Raw genomic sequence first — 26,656 nt, forward strand, 5'->3', positions numbered from 1 at the left:
TCGCAGTTTTGAATACTGGACAGTTGGCTGTTTGAGTTTTTCTTTTGCCTGTCTACATAGTTCAATATTGGTAGGTAGATTTAAAAGTTTAGAGTAGTGGACACTATTGGTTTTTTATACTTTGCAGGCCTTGGCGGGAAGAAGTCGCATGGTCCATAAATGATAAAGTTTCCGTGTTCGTTTTTTGAAAGTAATGCAAACATTTCCGAGCATGTTTGAGAAAAGTAACACGAATTGCACTTGTCAGCGACGAGTGGCGCAATCGGTGTGAGGTAACCGGTTGCGGAATCTGATGGTGGCGGTTGTCTCACCTGACAGTCACGGCTGCAGTACCACTGATTGGCACACCCGGCGCAGACGAACTGCGCGTCGCGGCGGCGGCAGCCCTGGCAGAGCGGCGTCTCGCTCGCTTCAGCGTTGCCCTCGTCGATCACTAGCCGGCCGGAGCCCGAGCCTGGGGGCGACCCTGATGCTTCCCCTTCGGACACCGCACTTTCTTCGTCGTCCTACGACAATACGAGTCAATTTTTTAAAAAGAAAACTATGAAAACTTTGTAGAATGAACCATCAGTGGCAGTGGAGTTCCTAATTTAAAAAGATTTAACAAATTCTGGATTGTTAATATAATTTAAACTTTACTCAGTCGCTATATGGTTGAAAGTTCAATATTTTTATTAAAAGTTACGACGTTTTGATTTTATATTAAAATTTTATTCAACGTGCTTCCATCTTACGGCCAATAGCTGGACTACGACGAACGATTAACATCTGAACGAATAGAAAGTAGTACATAGTTTTCCAAAGGACAAAAATCGACCATATTGGTCTGGGATAATGTTTACTTTCGTTTGTTACAGTAAAAAAAATCTATTCGACGACTTACCAGTGATATGTAATATACGAATAATAAATATTTAGTGGGGCTATCATTTTAGCTCTCCAAAACAGCACAATAAGGCCTTTTTCTAATTTTAGAGAATTTGCGCAATGGAATGACACAACCATACCATATACATAAAGCAAAAATACACAAAGAAGTTGAAGTTCTTCTTTATCTGTCATATTTTTACTTGTACTATATATTTTTATTATATTTTATTTTATTATATATTTGGCATTAATCTCCACATTACTCAGCACACTGAGAAACAGCGTAAACACCATTTTACAGGTAATACCTGATAGATATAAACTACCCGTTAAGAAATTTTCATTAGGGTTCTGATGGAACAATCTCACAAGAGTCTATTGGAATGGGATACGAATGAGAGACAGTAGCCTGCCACTTTTTATAATTTAATTTTTGTGTATTTTTTGCACTACTTATTTATCATTTTTATAACTAACCTAGTCTGTTATTTTTGTAAGTGTACTAACACCATTGGATCTCTAAAAAAATGTAGTTGTCTGAATAAATAATTGAATTACTATTATGTGTAAAAGAAATCTGGTGGAAGATACAGCGTCTGTCGAAAACTAGTACATCTCATCTTAAAATGTTCCACGCATAATGATGTTACATAATGTTAAGATACCATGCAACTGTTTTGATTCAATAAAGATTTTTATTATAAATTCTTTTCTATTAATCTCTTTGCGCCAAACCTGTCGAACAGGAGAGGATAATAATAATAATAACGCACACACTCAACATAGCCCCGCACTAGGGAAACCCTGTGTCGCGGATGCCATGGACGCACACATAGACAACCACAAATTACACCCAAACTCGCGAGATAAATAAATGTAGGCCATACAAATATTTCTCCCGGCTCGGGAATCGAACCTGGGCCCTCTGCGTGGCAGTCCGACATGGTAACCGTTCAACCACGCGGGCTGTTAAAGGTAGAGGATAAATAGTAAATATAAACCTGTCGAATAAGAGAGGAAAAATAAGGATTAAAAACTTGTCGAACAAGAGAAGATGGATAAGGATTAAAAACCTGTCGAACAAGAGAGGATAAATAAGAAATAAAAACCTGTCGAACAGGAAAGGAAAAATAAGGAATACAAACCTGTCTAACAAAAGAGGATAAATAAGGAATAAAAACGTGTCGAACAAGAGAGGATAAATAAGAAATAAAAACCTGTCGAACGGGAGAGAAAAAATAAGGAATAAAAACCTGTCGAACAGGAGAGGAAAAATAAGAAATATATCTCACCAACTGCACGACCTCCTCGGTTTTCTCTGGCTGCGGCTCAGGCGGCGGCGGCGTCGGCTGCACCGGAGTTATTGTGATCTCGCCACAGTTCTGCAAACAGGGCTTCCAGATCAGTACCACGTTTTAGTAACGTTAGCTTTCTTTCTCCTTTCGCGTTACATAAATAGGAGATCTTTTTTTGTAGTAATGAGGAGGATCAGTGTCTAGTCACGAACCAATGTGGTAAGAACCTTGACACAAAATATTTTGAAAACAATTTAAAGATAAGTCAACAGCTTTAGACTCCAGTTTGTCGTCGATATAACAACGAGCCACGCACTTGATTTATTAGTAATTAAAAACTGAAACTTAAACCATTGATATAGTGTTTGAATTTGCAAAAAATGATTGTATATTTAAGTGTGTGGCCCGTCATGCAATAGTGTTTTTAATTTATTTATTTTTGTTAAAATCTTGTCAATGTAAACAATTTATTATTGCCTCAAAGCATGAAACCCGGCTAAAATGGTAATAATGACAAATGCAGGTACATAAATGCAATTATGATAATGAACTTGCATTCATTTGGTTTAATTTAATGGGCATTGCCGTTTCAAGTAAACGCTTTTCCAGATATTCTGAATTACGCTTTTTAAATAGTTGGAGATGCTATATAATCTAGATACTGTGTGTATTGTTACATTACAGTGTAGTATAGAATATTGCATTTTTAAAATGTTAAAAGTGCATTGCATATTGACGGAGCTTGCTAAATAACAATTGTGAAGAAAATTAATAAAAAACTAAACATTATTTCAAAAATTGTTTCTGTGCAAACACTGCCTAAAGTCATCTCCAACAATCCAAAAAGCCGTTAAAAAAGTCTTAAAAACTAAATTTTGAATTTGGTATTTCGGCCAATTGTCACACCAATCATTGTTGTGTTGGTACCTTGGCCTGACCGAAGGCGGGCAGCGCCTGCTGCCGCTCGGGCGACGTGAGCAGTTTTGCCAACGTCGGAGCGTAACTCTGTCCCGGCGCGTGCTGGAACGTTGGCAACACCCATTCAGACATTCCTAATTTGAACTTAATGATGTCATATTCTTATCTACGGTTAATTAAAGGTCGCAAGAGAGGAAAGAATCAGGCAGTCTACCACGAAAGACGATACTACGTGACTGCGTCCGCAACGAAGCTCATACGTACTACTTGTGTCAGTTTTAAGGTGAATGCAATGTCAAAATTCGATACGAAAGTTGTCACTTGACGTTTCGGAGTTAAATCACGATCTTCATACGCATTTCGTGGTAGCCTTCGATTCGATACGAAACTATCAATATCGAATATAATAAACGATAATACTACGAATATAATATACGACGAATATAACGTAATATACGAAAATGATGATCGTTTCTTTGTATTTCGAAATTCGTGGTAGACCTTTTGTTTCGGTCGCAACAGAGTCCATGTGATGTGTACATTCCAAGTACGTATCCATACGTATAATAGACTATATCTTTTCGCGCCTTTATATTATTACAAGAAAATTATCAAACATGGTCAGGAAAACACGTATTGCTTAAATATAAATTCTGTGTGCGAGTTTGAAAATCTAAAAAGCGCTATACAAACATGTGATATGACACCATTAATAAATGATCAGTCTAATCTAAAAATTTCTAAGTGCACAATGATTTCATTAACTAATTTAATTAAAAAGCAAATTATGAAATTGATATGATATGAAACAAAGATGTTACGTACAAATCCACCTTTTAAAAGCATTCCTCTGAAAATGATGAAGGGCAACTATTTTGAAATCGCTCGTTAGATGTGGTATTTCGGTGTTAATCATAAACTCAATGGTAATGTCAACTTCGGGAACTGTAATGAGCTCTTGACAAAGTACAAATGTGAATGTACAAGTTCTCAAAGAGTTGGAGAAAGTTACAACAGCACACAGCTCATTTTTGCCGATATATAGTGTTAAAACCAAATTGTGAACATGCGTTACATTCTTTTGACACCTTATATATCAGACCATACCCTGAAGCCACTCTCGTGAAATGCGGGCGTCGCGTGTCATTGAAAAATTACTGAACCTTCTGTTTACCGGATTAGTTGTAAAATTATCTCAACTGTAAGTTTAAAAAATAAAGGAAAACAAACCTTAGTCAAAATCCCGTGCAATAAAGAATTCTGTTGTTGCGTGTGAGTGGTCTCCTGGCTGGTAGTGACCGGAAGCAAGGAGATCTCGGGATACGGTGGTGGAGGTGGCAATCTCGGACTGGTTGACGGCCTTTCTGGCTGTTTATGTTCCTCGTGTGTTCTCTCCGGCCGTCGCCTTTCCTTGTGATGTTCCTGACGATTTGTGACTGTTTCGACTCTGTTCGGGATGAGGCCGGATGTGGCTTGTTGCATGTTCGCGAATTGTACTAGGGCGTCTTTGAATATACTGTTGGGGAGGTTGCCAGCTTGCATTTGTTGGAGTCGCTCTAGCATTGCTTTTTGGTTCTGGAAAACATTAATGTCACATAAATTTGTAATCGTCAGTGGCGAGGTATCCACATAACTCGATTTTCACCGGTTTGCCTACAATTTTCCACGTATTATCAAATACTACATTTTGTGCTAAATTTTATGTGTAGAATAAGTTAACCAGTGAGATGAAGTACAAATGTAGTACCTTGTGTGCTAATAAGTCGAGTTTAAGTGTCACCAAGACACCATTTTTTCTTAAGGAACTTACTAACGACAATTTCCACGCTTCGCTATTGGTAACCATATTTATTTATTAGTTGAAACTTACGAGCCTATGCACATGGCGTATTTTATGCGCGCCGAAGACGAGCGTTTCACGAACGCGCGTTTACGGCGCCCTAGACGCGCTTTAGTGAATATATTCAAACGCCGAAAATGCGCGTCGCCTGCGCATGTAAAATACGCTGTGTGGCTCTTAGCTCTCATTCATTCCTCCAGTCTGTTTACTAGCCTTCTACTTTGACATTTGCATAAAGTAGGTCCACTGTAAATGTTATTTGTAAAGAGGTATTTATTCAGTATTTTATATTTTGGAAGTAAAATTTTATATAATATGTATTATAATATTTAGATGCGTACATGTAATGCAGGTGTGCTAAACCTTCTATATTTGACGGAATTGGAAATGGAGAGGAGGTTCTCATTTTATACAATTGTAATTATCTATTACAAAATATAACAATAAACAATTAACATCTACACATAATAATTAAAAGAACACACTACAAACAGAGCAGTGGTGAGACATTAAAATTGTCGTTAGTAAAGCCAGAGCAGAACCAAAAACACCTATTTTGAGCACAACTTCTTAGCACACAAGGTACTAGTACCTATACTTCATTTCACTAGTTAATTCTATACATAAATTTTAGCACAAAATGTAGTAAATAATTTTAAAATATTTATAATATAATAATATTTGTTGATACGTGGGAAATTTTCGGCAAGCCGGTGGAAATCGAGTTATATGGACGCCTCGCCACACGTACGAAGCACGAATTAAATTTATGTCACTACAAAATGGCGGCACAAAAAATGTTTTTGATACCGATTGTGTTACTAGTGGCATACGATTATTTACTATCTTAATCATAGTATTTTATTATAATTATCGTATTAAACGAAATTAATTAAAAATATATATATAGGAAAATGAAAATTGTTCTAATTCTATTGGATTACAGCATAAAAATATTCTAACTGTTTACTATCGCCAAAAATAGGAAACTACCATTTAAACATATTTTTTTTGCTCGGTTATCCCGTTTGTTTCTGGAAAATGTCGAGCTCATTATCAATCACAATGCTCAGATTAATATTTTCTAACTGAATGGCTTTTATTGGCCGTAGGTGTCTACGGACAATAAAAGCAGGCAGTTAATAGATATAGGTCAAATGCAAAGTTTGAAATAACTTGAGAACGGATGAAGTCCTGATGTAGAAATCGAAAAGTTTTGAATTTATTGAAGCAATAAATAAATCTTACTTCCAGGAGAAAATTACATGAAGCCGTAAAAAAGAATGATGTTATAAATTACGTTTACTGCCCGATTTTATGATCTGTTCATTTATATTGTTTTAAAATTCGTCTTCATCATGATCATCGACCAATTATACGTCCCACTGCTGTGCACAGGCTTCTTCTAAGGAGACGCCTTACAAGTATTATGAATCTTCTTCGACATGCATACGATATTTTCCTTCACAGTCGACGAAAGAACGACGTCAACGAAAGTTAGAAATTATGTTACAGATACCGTCGAGAATTTACGCGTAACTAGCATTTTATTATGGGTTTCCATTTCGGTCATTTAGTGGACAATTCAAATCCGCGTAAATGTCGTGGCAACCAAATTAGTGTGCTTTACGGGAATATGTTGTTATCAGTCCGTAGACAACATAAATTAATGTTTACTGTGCAAAAATTAAAGTCTAGCCATTGAAATACGTAAGTAAATCCCTTTCCAGTAGTAATTTGTTTTGGTGCAGATACGCGCCTTTTACCAATACTATATACGCGGATTTGTACTGTCCCCGACGACGTGCCACCACGGATAAATCATTAAAAGGCGTATTTCGCTCATTTGGTGCTACACTGACGTAATTATAATTTTCGCAAAATTGAATTAACTATATTAACACATCTGTAACAAAACAAGTGTTTACGTTTGAAGAAACATCGGCGTAATTTTAAATTTATGTAAAAAATATTTTGTAAAAATACGTAAAGTTTCTTGAGAAGTCATAAATTTAAATCAATTCGCCGGAGATAGTGCGAAACCGCGTATGTAGTGTTGGTAAAAAGCGCGTACATGCACTAAACCAAATTACTACAGGAAAAGGATTTAACGTTCTGCCGCCCACTAACTAAAACGCGGTTAAGTGACAAATTGTGAAATATCCGTTTTAAAAAGCAAAAGATAGAGCACACAATTCTCTTTTAAATACAGTTAAAATTAGTTAACGTGTTCAACTTATCGGAACTTACCCTAACGATGCATAGTTGAAATACCATTAAACATTTTCTATGCTCTTTTTTTAATACTTTATTTTTCTCCACAAAATACAACAACAAATAAGAAGTACATAAACAATCTTAGTAATTTTAGAACAGTATTTTGTAGGAGCTGGTGCTTGCTGTATCGCCAGGCCCCAACTCTTGCAAATGAAGCATATATTACTAAGTATACATATACCAACCAAAAATTATATGTATAAGAGAAAAAAAGATGAAAGATAAATTAGAATATTCATATAAAAATAAGTTACGGTAACAGAAAAATTTTCGAGATAATTCTTTTATGTGACGAGAATTCTAACTTTCGTTTTTGCATAGTAAACATGAATTTATGTTGCCTACGGACTGATAACAATATTTCCGTAAAACACACTATTTTGATTGATATGACATTTAGGCTAAGAACTCATGGAGCAGTTTTCACCCGCGCCCGCCGCGGTTGCGGGACAATTTAATAGCACATTTCACGACGCGGTCACCCGCACGCTTGGCGGGTGTCGCCCGCGCAATCTGCGGTCGGTTCGCGGGCGACGCGTTGCACGCGCGCGGGTTTGGTCTTTCCTTCCCACGCCATTTTGTGATTGATTTTTGATTTGGCAGCGCGTGTCAATTTCTCAAGTTATGGTTATTGAAGTCGATCAATTAATTGCCTACCAGTTACCATTCTTCTTAAAAGTTCTGAATAAGTAGATACGGACATCCGAAAAAAAATTGTCTTCATGTTTTTTTAACTCATTAATAAGAACAACGAATAATCCGTAACGATTTCTTTCCTGTATTAGAGGATGCACCCAGAATCTTTTAGGCCTTCTTCTTTTAATTCTTCGATGAAGTAAGTATAACGCGATAGCTCGTTTTTGATGTGAGTCCATGGCGACGTCTGAGACTAAACTGACGATCTGAATCGATTGTAAATAACCACGCGCCTTGCGATCCTCTCCCGCCAAGTTTGCGGGCCGTTCCACAACCGCAGCGGGCGCGGGTCAAAACCGCTTCGTGAGATCTGTCTCACACGCGGATTTGATTTGGTCACTCAATTACCGAAATGGAAACTCATAATCCAATGCTAGTTACACGTAATTGCACTACTCCCGGCGAATTAATTCCCGTAATATTACAAGTACTATTGCGTCAGAATAGCACCAAATGACGCATTTAATTTTTAGATTTTGGCGATATCTATGCACTTTAAATTAAGCTAAACTGCCTTTATTTATTTTATTCAAGCATCGAGTATATAACCAGAAATAGGACGAAATAAAGGCCATATATTCCTGGCGGGCCATATAACACATTAGCGATACAGCTCTTATAAATATCAACTCTCGTTTGCGCTGAAATATAGAAAGGCCAACTACTGACCTGTGTGTACGTATATTCCAAAAAATATTCTGTATTTATTGTAATAAAGATAATATCTTTAACAATGCCGTGCTGTTCTATTCGGTGGTGTGGGAAAAACAGCAAAACATTTAATTACAAAACAAACAGAAACACATTTCATCGGTAATTAAATATTAAATATGTAATTTTGCAATTTTCGTCCATTATAGCAAAGCTCAAGTTAGCTGGTCTATTTGAAGTGAAACAGTTGACGACACCCATTGACGTCACCCGTCAATTGTTTCGAACTCGGGCTAGCCAATCGGAGCGCAGTTGTCACAGTAATGATATGGCAGAATAGTTTTCAAACAAATTAAATGACATTTCGTCTCTATTTCTGGTTATATACTCGATGTTTTCAAGCAACACATTTCGGGCGCTCTTTACGTGGCACATGGTCACGGAGTCAGGGACGACGGCAGACTGTTTAAAAAAACAAGTATACGCGATGTAGATCCGAAAAATTCGTTTCATTTAAAATTTATACATATTCGTGGAATTACAAATATTTCGCGGTCACATGCTATTACCGTATTTACATATGACTTCTAAAGACTCCAATTTACGTAACTTATTGCAACGACACAGCACTGTAAGTGCCGTGTATTCATTTCAAACTGTTTTATTAACCGTAATTGAAAACTCGACCTTATCATAAATAAATAAGTAGTAGGAGTATATAGCACAGTGCTGCGTTAAAAGAAGCAAGTAGGTACGGTAAGAACCGGCTAGACGGGGTCAAGGACTACAATTACGAATTAGACTGTGCGATCGAGGTCCGTACGGCAACAGAGCATCGCTCGGGGCATTGTTTCTACCGGGAGAAATACATGACAAATTGTAACGCTCTGTAGATTTTTTATGAAAGTTACTAAACGGCCAGAGAGATTACAAGAAACCAAAATTTTAATTACTATCTTCTTATGATTTTATATTATATGAGTAAATTAATGTACTTAACAAATAAAAGCCGCATACAATTTTAGATAAGATGTTTACGTAACAAACAGATGATTCGTTCATGTGATCTATGTACCGAAATTTCTGAAGAAAATACATTGGTTTGAATTCACGCTTACATGCTCTGCGAAAATTGATATCTATACCGAATAAAATATGAAATCATGTTCAACTCACCATGTCCAAGTTATTGAACAGCATGTTGAGATTGCTTAGGCTATTCATACTATCTAGCTTAGGTGCTATAGGCCGAGGAGCGTTCATCATATTAGGGTTCAATAAAGATTTCATCCTACGACCTCTACGCGGCGTCACATCAGGGTTCCTCTGCCTATAATCGGCTATAATGCTCTTTACGTCTTTAGTAGGCCCTTGCCGACCCATCGGCAAGCCGTAGCTGTTAGGCAGCTGCCCGTTCATATCTCTAGGGAACCCAGGCATGGGACCGGGCAACATCATGGGCTGAAATACAGGTTTCGGCATATTCTGCATATGAGCTGCCTTATCATAAGGCGGAGGCAACACAGCCATTGGATTAAAATGTGTTGTAACAGGCATAACCGGTTGAACTATAGGACTCATTGTGGAACCCGGCTGTTTGATAGCTAAACCGGATATTTCATCACTCTTGTCTATTGCCAGGTTCTTCGCTTGATTTAAAAAGTCGAACGGATCTGTGCGTTCGGAGCCGTTCATTTCCGCTGACTTTTCGAAAGATAACACTTGTTTGCGTCTTAGGAGTCGTAGAAGGATCTCCTCTTTGACTTTTTTCAAATGCAATATGTTGTTCCATTCGTGTTCTTTCTTTTGAGCTAGCTCTCGTAACGTTTGAATTTCGGCAAGAAGTTGTTCTGTATGCCTTTGTATTTCATCTATGTTGTTCTTTGTAGCTGTTTGAATGTAATCATTAATCATTGAATCGTGTTGCGGAAACGTGTTTTCGACTTCTAAGCACAGCTTTTTGAGCGGAGACTCAGTATCCACGTCTGCACTGGCGCGTCTTTTCGTTGCTTGTTCGTCCTAAAATGTAATGGAATAAAACATAAATTATAATTTAACCCGTTCATACTATAAGAGCGGTTACCACCTTCCTACCTTCCAAAAAAAAACTTATAATTCCCCTCTTTTTGGGCTCGGGGTTAACAAAATTAAACAGCTGATGTAATCTTGTGTATTCTTCTTGTCTCTGTGGACACAAGTGTGTTGTGGAAAAAAAATTGCAAGCAAAATGTTATTTATAACGATACTTCAGGGCACAAAGGGCGTAAATGCATCTGGCATATTTGTGGAAGCTCACATTTTCTAGGCCGTCATGCGGAAAAATCTCGCTGTTGAGTCGTGACGAGGCAATGTCCCAACAGCATTCTAAGTGCTGTTGCAGGGCATTGATTGTTCTATTCAGTAGCAGTAGAGCTCATCGTGACAGAGTCCGTCCAGAGAAGTACTGTCACCTTACCTATCCTGCCGCCAAGCGGTGATGTCAGCATTACTGTGTTCCGGTTTTAAAGGGTGCTGGTGAAATTACAGGCACAAGGGACTTGTCAACTTATGTCTCAGTGCTTCCCAGATCTTTGTGATTTAAAGCTCTGAGTGGCACTGCAATTGTTATAGACAGGCTTGTAGCTTACACTACAATCAGGGCGCACGACTTGTTAGTTCCGTCAATTGATATTATTAAAAAAATATATAAAATTTTAGACAGCAAATTAAAAGCGTAGCACAATTTATAATAACTTTTTTCTAGTGATGCGCAACTTTGACAGTTACTAATACTAATCATTCAAATGGGCAAATCGTTCGCCTAAGTCGAATCTAAACACGATCATTCGGTCCGGGGTGCACGAGTCGAATGATTATATCGGAACTCCACCACACCATGTCCATAACAAAATATCTATCACATTTACGGTATTTACCGTTTATGTTAGCGAGGGCTAGTGTACACGAGTATCGTTGTGCTCTATGGAATCAGTGGATTAGTAATGAATGATCGTTCAGATTCATTCGAATACGAAAATGAGTAGGTTACTAATTTGTCACTCGAATGGCACAAGATCAATAATTAGTTAATAACTAAAGAGTCGAATATCGAAACCAATCGCTGTTGCGTATCGCTGCTTTATTCTAAGATTTTCACTCACATACTATGGATATTATTGGTATGGATACAATGATTGAACAACAAAAGGGCCGTTTCCTTCAAACTGACTGCCGCGCCTACTCACTGAGCTATAGGCCAACGCAGCCGATCTTACGAATTTTTCTGTGTGCTTGTTGCAGATCGTCTTGGGGGCAAAGATAAGGTTATTCAAATCAAATGAATACTGAGATTTTTTTTTGTGAAATACTCCACTAGTTCTGTAATGATTATTAATACAAAGCTCGAACACATAGAAAAATCTCTTCGACTCGGTGGGCGGTGACGAATGTCGAAACCCAGTAAAAAGATCTATAACAAAAACACAGGAGCTGTTTGCTCGGTAACATGGTGTGGTTCAGTTGGTAAGAGCAACGCTACGGCACACCCCGGACACTCCATACAACGGTCGAAACTTATTAACCTACTACTACTACAAACAGCAAGGCGCTATCTGCACACGCGCAAATGTGTGCGTGAAGTGGCAGGGTTACCCATCACTTTCTCGTACTTATTACGTTACGTGGTCAGAGCGGCAACATAACGAATATTCTAACACGAAATTGTTCTCTATAATGCCATTAATAGAATTCTAATAATTACACATGTTCATTGGGTATTTATATCGATATATTATTATATTTTTCATTAATTCACTAACTAGAATAATATTGAAGGTTTATTTAAAAATTATGTTAAAAGCAATTACAAGCACAACACAGGTACTTTTAATAAGATAACCAAGGTATTTGAAATTGCGTGTCCAAGATTATCATTACCTAGTTAATAGTTAAATATATTCACTACGTAATATTTATCGGCAATACAAATTGAAAATTCTGGACCCTCGTCTACTAGCTCACGAAGGGGTCTCATCATATTGATATAATAAATCCGTATACTCTGCACTAAATAAATGAAGAAAACAACAACTGAATGAGTCTCAGACATAGTTATTAATACAAAGATCCAACACTCAGAAAAAACACTCAGAATCTGTCATAGATTTCTCATAGATAGCGCTACGACTAAAAAGTCGTTGAAAGACCAAGTACAAAGACACGACGCAAGCACATGGAAAAATTCGTGAGGTCCGTTGGTTCGTTCCGTGGCTTAGTTGGTATAGCGTCTGGCACGGTATGCAAGAAGACGTCGGTTCGAATCCGACCGGATCGAAGGAATTTTTTCTGAGTGTTCGATCTTTGTATTAATAATTATTACAAACTAGTGGAGTAATTTCACAAAAAATAATTGAATATCAATTCAATAAAAATTTAATTAATCTCAGACATAAGTTTATTTTACTTGCTTCGTTTCATGTTTCGGAAAACGAAAGAAACTCCTCTCTTTATCCAGTTTTGATGATGACAGACAGCCGTACACAGCGCAATGATGTTATATGTTAACGTACAAGTTTCGTAATGAATAAATGAAAACTATATTCAAATATCAAAAACCGTCTTAGCGCGGAAACGGATCACCGACAGCATTGCTATCGTTCAGTCAATATGACCGTCAATGTGTGGAGCGTGATGCGGTATCTAAAGCTAGGGCCCCTCCCTAGCTTTAGATACCGCATCACGCTCCGTTCTCTCACGCACAGTGTCCATTCTTGTTACTGTTTGTTCTGTGGCTACGATGCAGAAAGTCGAAGAGATTTTTCTATGTGTTTCTAAATTTTTCGTAAATTTCAATTCATACTAACCTAGAAAGAAATCAAAATCTATAATGATATTACACAGAAAATATATAAAACAATTAAGTATAAGCAGTTATTAAACAAAGGGCAATCAATAAAACTAATTAATCTGACAGAAAGTTTGTTTGAAGACCAAAGACTTCATAAACTGAAATAGAATAACAAAATAACAGATGTATCCGGCTAGACTGTTACAGAATTTTATTAACTTATTACTTCTACTATGCAAGAAGATTGTATCAATGTTGATTTAAAAAAATATTTGTAAACATGATGAAAATAATGTAATTTTTAAAAGCGTAATAATTTTTGTTTTTACGGGACGAACAGTCGTGCCCCTGGTGGTAAGCGACACGCTTGTCCACAACAATTGCAGTGCCACTCACTACGCCCATCACCCTGAGACATAAGTTGACAAGTCCCACGAGCCTGTAATTTCACCAGCAGCCTTACCCTTCAAAACCGAAATGCAGTAATGCTCACATTATTGCTTGGCGGCAGTAATAGGTAAGGTGGCAAAATTTCCCTGGACCAACTGTTTTACAAGGAGCTCTACTGCTAGTAAAATTATAATACTGCTGCTAAAATTGCAAGGATTGGCCAGAAAACAACTTCAATTACTTGGTCAGTGTACCGTATAGGTTCTCGGGATTCTCTTAGAGAAAATTTAAAGAGGCTGGTATCATGACTGTGGCATTACAGTACATTTATTCAAATATTTTATATGCCCGTAAAAATACACATAATTTCAATAAGAAAGAAGATATCCATAACATTAACCTTAGAGCTGAGTCCAAACTCATGGTAACAACGATTTTGTTTAACCAAGATAAACAACTCTTTTATGGGGAAATGTATACGTTTTTACTATAAAGATATTATCATTTCCTAAGTGAATGTATATTGATTGAAAAGTCATATTACGTAAAGTTATTGAAAACTACGTGTTAGATAAAGATGTATGGAGAGGCGACATGGGTCTAGATTCCACACTAATTTGATTCAAAGTGTATTCCATTGCATTTATTTGAAAAGAGCAATACCTAAAGTTTCTTTCTCGTTCTTCTCAAGGAAGTCAGCATAGTGAACAAGCAGTAGATTAAATGTGACGTTATGAAGTGTAAATTTATTTTACCTATCGACTATGACTTTAACTTTGGTCTCAAAAACAAAAGTACATGGGATTCACTCCGAGGCATTACTCAAACACCCAGGAGTAGTACCAATTTGGAAAGTTCATTTCCCAAATTGATTCTACCGAGAATCGAACCTGAGATCTAGACCGTTCAGTCACCTTGACAGCTTGACCACCAAGCTTGTCAAAATAATACAAATTAATTGACTCCCATGGGCACGTTGAAGGATACTAATGGTGGAGAGTCGTAATCTGGTTTTGGATGAAAGTCTAAAAACTTGATAATTATGTCTTGTACGGGCGCTACTAAATTGTGACGTCACAAATAAGTAGGGCCTTTCATTTTAATTCTTTGTTAATTAAAATCTTGATTCTACGGTGTAGCCACATTGAGGCGACAGACGCTGGTTCGAGTACATTGGATTGAAGCAAATTTTCTTTGCTTTTTTGATCTGTTTCAATAAAAATCTTGATTCTGTGTCCACTTTTAACTATCTTATCTAATTAAGCAAAATGGATAATTGACTAACGAATACTAATATATATGACTTCAAGCCATTACCACACAAGAAATAATAAGCTATATCCATCAAATATTAAATGCATGTCTTGAAGCAGTTTCAAATAGTAATGCTTTATAATGGTTGTGATAAATAAATAAGAAACCCATAATCAAAGTTATTGGTGGCATATCTATATATGGATCAATATGTGTGTTAAATTAGTTTGAAAACATTGTTTAAAGTCTTTAGGATCTGTGGGAAATCAATCATATACATTTCATTACAAGTATATAAAATATATGTGTTGACTTGTAATTTTAAATACGCACTAGGGAATGCGTGTGTCGCGGCTGCAGTAGTCACACACATTAACAGCTACAAATTACACCCAAACTCGAGAGAGAAATGTAGGCCATACAAATATTTCTCCCGGCCCGGGAATCGAACCCGGGACCTCTGCGTGGCAATCCAACATAGTGACCGTTCCGTTGTTAAACAACAAAGGTATCACAAAAGTTTCAGTTATTTTTATATGGTATTCAAATGGACAACGAGAAAGTTATCAAGGTCGTGACCCTAAGAGTCGTATTCTAGAACTTTACTCAATGCTCAAGTCAGGATTTGAGCAGACTTGTCTAATTGCCTAATGGCAAGGACTTGAGTATGATTTTCAGTGCTCACTGCAATCCTCAAGTCCTGACTTGAGTATTGAGTAGAGTTCTGGAATACGACCCTTAATTTTGCATTTAAAAACATTTTTTCTTATCCTTCAATCTGTTGGTACAGAGTAAAGAATAGGTGGGTCCTCGGTCTTACCACCTCTCCCAGTTTGAAATAAAAATAAATAATGAGCAATAAATAAAAATTTAATTAGTAAATACCTTAGCAATATCACCATTTAAAGGCATGATCTTCTCCTTCTGTTCCATCCTTTCATCTAATTTTGGTTTTTCAACTGCAACTGCTGCAAGCACTAACTTTTTCTCTGTGACTGGAGCTACTTCCATCATTTCCACATCAAGCGATACCACTTTTCCTTCAAGTTTCTCTTTTTTCTCTACTTTGGCGACAAGTGGTTCTACTTTTGGTACCTCAAGAGCTATGTGCATTTGTTCTTGAGCCTTAGGTACAGTTTGTTTTGATATTTCAGTAGATTTTGCAACTTCTCGTACCTTTACCACCTCTGGTACCTTTGACACTTCTGGCACTTTTATCGCCTCAGGTACTCTTGGCACCTCTGGTGCCTTTGTCACCTCTGTCACCTTTACCACTTCTGGTAACCTTGTCACTTCCTTCACTTTTGGCACCTCCTGTATCTTTGCTAATCCCAGTAGCTTTATCACTTCAGGTGTCTTTACCACCTCTAGTGCCTTTTTCACCTCTGGTGCTTTTGTCACTTCTGGTGCCTGTGTCACCTCTGCTGCTTTTACAATCTCTGGTAATACCTCTGGTGTCTTTGACACCTCTGGTGTTTTTGCTACCTCTGGAATCTCTGGAACCGTAACAGTCACCTCTTGTACTTTAGATACCTCTAGGTATAGTGGTTGTACTACTTCTTTTAAGGAATTAGGCTCTTTTTCTACAGACTTTGATTCTGTAATTTCTGCAATATAAATAGATGTTTCTGCAAATGATTCTTCAACAGAACATTGTTCAGGTTCATCCAAGGTTTCAGGAGAAGTATCTAAATCAGGAATGGGAACATTCACATCAGGCGTAAGGAATTTGGATGACCTTTCATCATTCAGAGTTTTCGAGGTGTCAGAGTCTTCAACTTTATTGTTTATAGAACCAGCATCGTCTTCCAGCAAATCTTCTGTAAGGTTTTTTAATATGTGGTAAAGATAATAAATAGATTTGAGTTATTTTTTCATGGCATATGTTTGAAATTGTTTACAGAGGCTACATATAAAACCTACATATAAAATTTTTCAATAATTATGATACTTATGAAATCACATCTCAACATTGAATTACCTAAAATCATAGCACAAAATTTTCTCTGGTCAATTTGTACAATGTTCGTAGTGCTTTATATTTAGATTTAGACATGCAGAGGAAAGTAAATCTTATTGAGACAGAAATAATTCGAGAATTCCAACTCACCTTTTATTATCTCAGATTGGAGAGTTATTGACTTAACACTATTCTCCTTCGGGGTCTCAAATTCACTCTCATCTTTGGCATTTTCATCACAGGTTCCCGCCCTTTCTGCGACCGGCGTCTCGGCCTCATTCACCCGCCCACTTGCCTCATCAATCGCCAGTGGGTCTTCATCGTTTACAACATTCTCTGTCGGCGGAGCACTCTCTACCACCACCTCCTTAGGAGATTCCACTATTTTTACACTTATATCGTTCATGTTTACATATTTCCAACGCGAAAACTGTATGTCACACGGTCAGGTTCAACGACATCGAAACCATCCTAACCATCATTCACCAATTTTCACCACTACTACATCTGAATAATACTCCTCACACAGAATAAAACTTTATTGACGATAATAAACTATAAAAATACTTAAAATCCTCGCAATTTCTTTTCCATGTCGAGTAATTCAGCTAGAGCGTGAGTTAGGACAGCCGTGGACCTAAGGGTCATTGACTAATTTGGTAACAATGGCTATTTATACATTGATAAACAGCCTATATCGCACTGCACTCATTGAAAATTATAAAAAAAGGCACAAATAACTAATTTGTATGGTATTTAGTATTTTTCTAAATAAAAAATATTACAATCGTATGAAGGGACGCAAATTTGCACGCAAACTGCGGTGTTGCTATTTTTCTCATATAAAAGCAACAAAATTAAATGTTTATAAAATATATGATTAAGCATAAAAAACACAACAAGAAAATGTTGTGATTTCAATCAAATGAGAATAAAAACCATACGACAGATACTAGAAAAATTGGTACGGGAATAATTTCTCTAAAACAAATATTCATTCCCTTTCCAGTTTTATTTAAAATGGTAATTCTAGTATTCTTTTGTCTTTCTTTCAACGCAGAATAGATCATAAACCATTCATTTTATTGAATTATGGAAAAGTTTAAAGCAAGTATTCATTAATTTAAGTTGGCTCTAAACATAAATTGATGTCAACAGCTAATTTGATTGAATGTTAGTTATTTGTTCAAATATTAAAAATGCTGTTAAAAAAAATTATATTATTACGTCAAATGAAACATAAGCTCATCTGCCGGAACTACGTCGTACACGGAATTTCGAATACATTTTCATTTAATGTATACGTGTAAGCCCAAAAACAAAATCTAATTTTTCAAATAAATTATTGCTGAAAAATTATTACCGTGAATTAACACATTAAGGCGAAACAATTTATATTACATTAAAGTATTGTTAAACATGTTCTTATCATTATTTTGAATATCCCGCTCTTCAGATTAGAGGAAGTGAATAATAATAGCACACAAAAGTCACATAAATTAATGCTGTACATTCATAAATATCGATGTATGGCGTATTTGGTTTGACTGACCGCTATGACTCGACTTGACTGTGACAGTGCACACTATAATCAAAATTATTGAAAAAATCCCCGAAGTTTGTGAATTGTCTGTATTGTGCAGTCCGCTTGATGTATATTTACATTATGTTATGTTTTGTAATACACTATGAATGTAAACAACTATGAAATCTTGACAATGATTGATCGTAGATTCCAATTTAAAAAGATGTAACAAATTCTGGACTATTAATATAATTTAAACTTTACCAGTATACCCATTGTTCATATCGTCGAAAGATTAATACTTGTTATTGCGAGATATGACGTTTTGATTTTATATTGAAGTTTCACAGCCATCTCATCATCTTTTTGATGTAGAGTCATGATTGCGCATCATATAAAATTAATAAGCAAGTTGTAGCAATTTAAAGTTATTTATCGATATCGAGTGCAGTTGTGTCCTTACAACGACAACACTAATCTGATGAAATGAAAAAGCAAATGGCCGACGATACGTCGTTCTGCGAGCCCTGATAAAAATAATCCGATGTAATTTCATGAATTATGCGCTTTTTATGATAATGACTAGCAAAATAAGACTGCAGAAAGCCTAAAGAACTAAGATAATCATATATTGCCGGCTGAAAGCCAGCGAAAAGAAGGAAAATCACGGAATTATATTCGAGACTATCTATCACAAATCAATATCTCGCAAAAGTAATATAATTGTGTCTACGACCGATTCACGTCACTTTACCATCAAGGTGAGTCTTTAATATTTTTATTATTATTGCATTGCATGTGTTTGTATATTATTATGCCCTAATTCGATGGCCTACGTGCTGCGAAAATGGATGCATGATTAGTGTATTTTTAGCGTATCTCCTTAGTCGACTATATTTGATCAATGTTCTGTAATTTTATGTTTTACGGTGCATTTTCCTTTGCGTTCCACTTAGTTTCGAGTTAGGGCTAGTTGAGAATTTTACGGAAACCCTAACCTCTACGTCATACATAATATAATAGATAGCCATAACTTGTTTACTTACAACTGTTCTGCTTATTCATAGTAAACTCATGTAAAATAAATCTTGTTACAGTTGATGTAACATGAAGAGCCCAGAGTAGGGCTCCGCCCCTTATCTGCGATGGACCGGGCTTATGAGAAGCGACATAACAAGCACTACAAGGAAAAGCATAAGAAGCACAAAAAACATAGGAGTCGCAGTGGTACTATTGACCAGTCTTATGCTACAGTCAATTCTGTCAAGCCCCTGGTGGAGTATTCAGATGTGAGCTCAGAGGACTTGACAGGACCGGAGGCCGGAGAGATCGAGAGCGAGGCTAGCTCAATAAGCAGACACATTGCTGATGACCTGGATCGGACAAGAAAGTCCCACTCAATTCGGACTTTTGTTGATAATAAGACTATTTCTGTAACAACAACAACTTCGCGTCGTGTACTCGACGAGTATGCTCTCACAAGAGATTCTTCGTTAGCAGCTAGGAAGAGGAAACATATTGATTACGTTGATCCCGAAGCAGAATTTGACGAACATCGGTATAAGAAAAAGAAAGATAAGAGGAAGAAGGAAAAAAAGAAGAGGAAGAAGAAGTCAAAGCACCGCTCTCGGTCAGCTAGTCTCGAGAGTCTGTCTCCAGACGACAACGTTGTTTTGGAGGTTCCTGTGGCAGCAACATCTCCACAGAAGTACGCTCAGGTGCCTGTGAGTGAATGGGAGAAGGCATCATCACCGCTTAGGAACGGGTCGTGCTCGCCAGTCTCGCCGTCGACGCCACCGCCGCTGCAGCGACATGAGTCGCCGCGACTCCGCGTGCTTCCGCCACTAAGAGAGCCATCCCTTCATGCGATGCCTTTTTCTCCACACCGGAATTCTCCAATAGTCAGGTATGTTACCTTATCTTTGCTTGTCACTATTTCGTCATTAAACTTATTTTTGCATTACAGCTTCCAAATATAGGGTCGTATTCCAGAACTCTACTCAATACTCAAGTCAGGACTTGAGTATTGCAGTGAGCACTGAAAATCATACTCAAGTCCCTGCCATTAGGGTCGTATTTCCAGTGCTTGTGTTTCCAGTGCATCCAGTCCATCCTGACTTGAGCATTGAGTAGAGTTCTAGAATACGACCCATAAACTTCTTTTAGGCTATTGTCAATTGCCATAAAACTGCTGCTTCACCAATCGCCATACATAAACTAGTAATTCTAATTGACAATATTGCAATATGTGGAAAATTACACATTGGTATTCCTACAATGTTAAAACAACAGTAAATAAAGTCACGAACATGGTTTACTTTTGAGTGACCCATTTATAAATGTTTGCTAGGGCTTGTGATACAAGCAACTTACAATTTGTTACAACAGTAACAAAATTAACATCCCTGATGCTACAAAACATGCTATAATCAATACATGACTGATGATAAAGGAGATCTTATATTTTTTTGCTACAACATAAATGTTTGTCATCATTTTGATTACACTGTTATGCATTGATAACGGAGTCAACAAGTATTGTCCTATTTATTGTAATCTGGGCATAATATTAAAAATAAAGCCTTTTGCGTATATTTATCTAACAATTGAACGTAGTTAAGCAAAAAGGAGCCAGCCCACAAAATTATTAAAAAATGAGTTATATGTACCAAACGGTTCCTAAAGTAACCTCTTAGATCAGCAAAAAAATTCAACATATTAATTATCTCTGGAGTTACTTGACATTATAAGTTTTGAAAATAGAACAAGAGCAAGAAACACTTAAACTTCAAACTGCCATATCTCAAAAGTGACTGAATGTGCATTGGATCCTTTTTGTTTAACTACATCCAAATATGGTCATTAATGGTGTAATTATTTTAACAGTTTAATTATGCCTACCAAAAGATTTAACTAATTTAAAGCTGCGACCGTTCAGCATCTCAGAGGTTATGTTTATTTCCATAATTTGGAGCTTTTAACCCAACTAAACGTAGTCTTAACAAGCTTTTGTTTGCTCAGTTTCTGACCCTTTTCTTATCGAGACTTGCAGTGAATTAGTAGTACAAATAGTTTTTTTAGCATTCCTTTACTTATAATTTATGATATTGATGAAAATAGTTTAAAACAAATTGTGAGTAGGCATTTTAGGGATGCATATTGAATATTGTTGTGGTTTTCCCACAATTTGTGAAATAGATGAGTTATTGCATTTTCTAACATAATTCTGGTAATTTCGGACGCATGACGTACATTCCGTGAAAATCGCAACATATTTTAGGTAACTCTTTAGAATTTAGTCATTGTTCTGTGTGACACATTAAATAATACAAATTTAAAAACACGCCGAAATCGTACCTTTATCAAGTAGAGGGGTTATGTTCTGTTGATTTATGTCTAATTTAAACCGTTGTTGTGGTAACATTTTGTCTGTTCCCTTGCCCACCACCAATAAAAGTGAAACAAAGAATACCTCGCAGTTCCATTCTGGTTTTGTTACAATGTTGCGACGTGTTTTTTGGTTGTGTTTTTGATTGCAAATATAACCAACATTAGAAACAAAGTTGGACTAAGGTAACATTATTTAATGTAATATATATCTTTTGTGTTACCTCTGGTAGGTCTATCAAATGGTTTAATACATTTTGCTGTACTTTTAGTACCTATACGCTTTTTATTAAGTCAATAACTATGTAGTACAGTCCTAGGCAACGTAAATTCACGGTTAATATTATATACACATTATTTTTTGTTTCTTGTTCATGTATTGTAATTACAAGTATCCAGTTTGCAATCATCTGTTGAGAGTAGTTACGGAGTATTGTTTTCTTTTAAATTTGTTTTCATTAAGTAATTACAAATTACTTGTGTGTAAAATGGTATCTGATTCAAGAAAAACAATGTCGTATTGTGTCGTAGACATGTTATTACCGACGGACTTTGTTAAATATAGAATTTGAAAATACGTATAGTATTTCTTTAAGATAATTAACATTATTGTTCATTATGTACCATGTCTATGTCTCTGGCCATTGTTGGACTTGGGATAAAAGGGATTTATTATAGTAATTATTTAGTCTATTTCTAAAAGTAGTTATTCATCTCACAGTATAAGTAAAGTCGATTTCTGTATGTATTGTATGTTATTTACATGCTACTGTCCAATATCGTTATTATTTGTTATTGCACAATTCAATTATGCACAAAGTGGTGGAATTTTCGATTAAGAAACGTTACAGCGCAAATTTCGGATTTTGCATAAAATAATATTAATAATACTATTATTTTCGGGGCTTTTTTGGCCAATGGAAAGGCGAGAATTTAAAATAGTTGCCAAAAATAAAAAAAAATAATTTTCGTTGCCAACAGCAAATCTGCCCTTGTAACGAAAAAAGGCGCATCTATGCGTACTTTGTACAACAGTTGTGCCTTTTTTCATTCTGATGGCAGAAATATACTCCTGGACATATTTTGAGGAACGTTAAACATGTTTCAATTATGATATCTACGCTCATTTGAACCACTTACAGAACAATAAATACACAGAAGTGCTTAGTGGGTGTGACACGTGTGCCAATAGTACGCGGAGTTCCACTTACTTGAGCCCAGTCCGCTATTTTCGCTTGTACGTTATGGTTGTGTCAAAAATTTGTGAAAAAGTGCCTTATTTTACTACTTTAGAGTTTATAAATGGTAGTCGCACCTGTATTGTTATCCACTGTGGGGTTTCGTATCATCGTTAAGTCTTATTATTTTCCATTTTCTATTTATCGCAATAGATTTTTTTTGCTATAAGAAACGAAAGTATACTGCTGCAATATGCTCGACTTTTTTTATGGAGAACGTTAATAGGCGTTTGTCGTTTTTTAGCTATAGTCGCTAGATGGCATCACATTGAATGAAATTTCAATATTATATACAAAAATTCACCAACTGGGTAAAGTTTAAGAAACATTGTAAAGGACACGCGACGCGCCTTGACACCGGCTAAAGGCACTACGTGTTTACTTGCTTTGATGCTATGTGCGCTTGGTACTTTGGACTCTTGTAACTTTTCGTGATGAGGCAATTTTACTTTTATGAACTTCATATACATTGCGCGGTACAGTGTAATATGGTATAATTATGTAAAAAATCTCCACATGTAACCTCTGGCAACATATACTAGAATGTTTGTTTAAGTTTTTTAAAATTTTTCATTCTGGTATGTATGTGGCCAGTGGTTTACATGAACATTATCATAATTAAACCTTTATTAGCGTTTCTTTAAATATGTCCACGAATGTATTACATTTGTAACGACATGTAGTTCTTTCTTAACAATTATGGTGACAATGATTTCTCGCCAGCCCTGATATTATTTCCTAATTTGTGTTTTACAATAAGGTCTAACTGTTCGTCTTTATTTATGGCTATGGTCTCACCAATAACATTACATACCTAATACATAATTATAACTATTTTATAAAAAAACCGACCTCAAAAGTTAGTGGAATTACACCTATTCGCCAAGTCTTATTGAAATCTGTTAACGGAAAGTGGGTGAAATTCATTAAACTGGATTCATCCTTTAATTTGTCACCCTTAGAGGTGTAATGTAAATAGAGTTTCTTCAAATTGGAATGGAACCACTGGCGGAGTAATCGCGTAACAAAAAAAAAAAAATACAGTCAAATTGAGAACCTCATCCTTTTTTGTAGTCGGTTAAAAATTAAACTTCACTGGAATCAGGCTATATTTTACAACTGCTTTGTTAAATAAATGTCACATGTCGTATAGGTCATGTACATCGGCAGCATAGTTGTCCTGTGTAGTTAACATCGATTACGTAGGTCCAGCATCATTGACTTACAAATAAATGGACGACGGGTCTAATACAAAAACCACGAAAAAAATGTCCCAAGTCAACCTATTCGAAATTTAAATTGTTATGTCATCGCAGTATCGCGCTGTCCGTAGAACAAATGAAGACTAAAGCGGAGTGTCGCGCTCTGTATACGATTTTAGCGCCTTACAAGTGCGGACACTTTTTAGCGCGGACCCGACGTCCTTATAATTGTAAGTCAATGTCCAGCATGGTTTCATTACAGTGGACAATACACTCCGTTGAAGCTCTACTGTGGTAAGAAATACTTTAGTGTGGGGAGGCTAGTTTGATGTGTAAAGCTCGTGAGATCAAGACTTTACTGCATTCGCTGACTCTGCCTAGTAATTCTGCCCTCCTTAGGCTGCTAACAGATTAACTGCGTGTGTGCAGTTAATACGTGGAGTCGTTATCCTAGATCTCGACTGCATGAAGTCCCTATCTACTGACCTGAGAGATAGGGTTTTCTGGAGAGACTACGGGCTCGACGGCAAGATCAAGGTATAGCGGGCGTCCGGGTCAAGCCCTCCGCCAGTGATGCGCCTTTGCTACTACTACGTCTCTGGCGGACTCGGACTTGGGTATGGACTCGCTGGGGTTTGTGGTTAGCTGAAGAGACGGACATATTTGTCTGCCCCGGTTGCATGTGTCCGGGGCGTCTGTCTCGTGAGCAGCTAGCGCGTCTTAGTAGCGGTCTAGTTGAGGACCTGAAGCGAGGAGACGCGCGAGAGACATGAGTTGCGCTTTAAGTTGGAAGCTATGTCCGGACATTGTTGCAGGACACTGCGACTGGCATTTCCGGCACTAGCCCGGAGAACTAGTGGAGGAGAAGCTAGATATCCGGTCCCTCCAGCAGCTTAGGTTATTGAGAACTGGAGAGACGTCGTTTTTCGGCGTCGGGAAGTGAGCGTGTCTTACAGCTCCGCCACCAATGAGGAGATTTGGTAGTGGACTCAGAGTCGACGGCTTAGCGGTGGCAACTGCTACTTGTGGAATGCGCAACGGGAAGTGAGCGTGCCTACACCTCCGGTACCTATGTGGAAAATAGGGAGGCACTAGCCTCTTGAAGAACCTTATGAAGTATGTGAGAACCCTGTACACTGGCTGATCGGGGGTCAGAACCTGAATTTGTAAGGTTCCCGTGCGCGCACAGGTTATAGTGTCCTTCTCGTATGCCCTAAGGGTAGGTAGGGAGGGTGACTATATTCAAAACTAACGTAGAAAGATATGTTTCATGAAGTTGATAACGACTTCATGCATTAACTGCATGCAGCCGAGATCGAATGTACTCGTATGAAGTTAATGCATGATATTATTATCAACTTCATGCAGTCCAGATGTCGAATAATGCTTTCACGCATTAACTGCATGCAGTCGAAACAGACTTCATGCAATCGAAACCGACTTCATGCAATCGAAACCGACTTCATGCAGCCGAAATGGACTGCATACAGTTAATGCTTGAAGTTGTTGTCAGCTTCATTTAGACGTGATCTCAGCTGCATGAAGTTGATTACGACTTCACTCATTAACTGCAAACGTGCAGTCAATCTGTTAGCAGCCTTATAATAACTAACTTAATCGTCATTTTTTGTGAAATTGAGTTTTAACATATCTGTGGCAGTATATATGTGATAAACCTCCCCGTGACAATATTAATTTCAGTTGATAGAGCTGAATTTGCTTATTTGGTAATGAATTATTAGATATGCATTTTGAAGAACAAGGATAACGATATGACATTGCATATTTGTCTCTATATCTTTGTCGTTTAATCATCGACGTGAAATCGAATGAAAACGATGAAACAGAAAATGTCAGGGTTTCGTAGTTTACAAATCTTTTACGTTTCTATTTACGTATTTCTAATTACTCTCATGTATTAAACTGCATTAAAATGTTCTTATATATTTATCCAATAGTATATATACTTTGTTTGTTTTTATTTTCTTTTCATCTCGTTTGTCGCGCTCAATTTATACGTTAATAAAATTACTGTTTAGAACTGTCAAAATGTTTTATAATCAGCTGTGACTTTGCAGCCATGTTTGGCACTGTATTAATCTTTTGCAGTCATTGGTCGCGGCTCTCGCGATGACTTAAAAATGTGACGTCACGGTGCTCGCCATATTAGATATGGGCCATTCCAGCGAAAATGTCACTGTGGTTCAAAAAAATAAATTACACAATTTGGTTTTAATTGTATGACTAGAATAGGTACGCACAATAAATCAAATCATTAGAAATAAATGAGATTTTTCGGATATTGTACAATTATTGTATTATTTGTCT

The 26,656-nt window shown here is 36.8% G+C and overlaps 2 protein-coding genes across 8 annotated transcripts in view; one reads left to right on the forward strand and one right to left on the reverse strand.

Moving 5' to 3' along the window:
* Positions 1-17,616, reverse strand: part of LOC113235977 — a 20,239-nt gene extending 2,623 nt beyond the window's left edge. The window contains exons 1-7 of the mRNA XM_026471900.1: positions 17,127-17,616; positions 15,902-16,836; positions 9,724-10,566; positions 4,314-4,658; positions 3,093-3,185; positions 2,163-2,252; positions 312-506 (exon numbers count right to left, since the gene is read on the reverse strand). Of these exons, the coding sequence (XP_026327685.1) occupies positions 312-506; positions 2,163-2,252; positions 3,093-3,185; positions 4,314-4,658; positions 9,724-10,566; positions 15,902-16,836; positions 17,127-17,382 (2,757 nt within the window). The 5' untranslated portion in view covers positions 17,383-17,616. The remainder of the gene's footprint in view (positions 1-311; positions 507-2,162; positions 2,253-3,092; positions 3,186-4,313; positions 4,659-9,723; positions 10,567-15,901; positions 16,837-17,126) is intronic.
* A 1,390-nt stretch (positions 17,617-19,006) lies between these two features.
* The window catches only part of LOC113235630 (cyclin-dependent kinase 12), a 43,076-nt gene continuing 35,426 nt past the window's right edge, over positions 19,007-26,656 (forward strand). For 6 of the 7 annotated variants that reach the window (XM_026471412.1, XM_026471413.1, XM_026471416.1 and 3 more), the window contains exons 1-2: positions 19,007-19,262; positions 19,599-20,407. In XM_026471412.1, coding sequence (XP_026327197.1) covers positions 19,647-20,407 — 761 coding nt within the window. In that variant the 5' untranslated portion in view covers positions 19,007-19,262; positions 19,599-19,646. The remainder of the gene's footprint in view (positions 19,263-19,598; positions 20,408-26,656) is intronic. The other variant, XM_026471418.1, reaches the window with a different exon arrangement.

This window comes from Hyposmocoma kahamanoa, unplaced genomic scaffold, assembly GCF_003589595.1.
Source record: "Hyposmocoma kahamanoa isolate Upper Pololo Valley unplaced genomic scaffold, ASM358959v1 88, whole genome shotgun sequence".
NCBI classification, from domain to species: Eukaryota; Metazoa; Arthropoda; class Insecta; order Lepidoptera; family Cosmopterigidae; genus Hyposmocoma; species Hyposmocoma kahamanoa.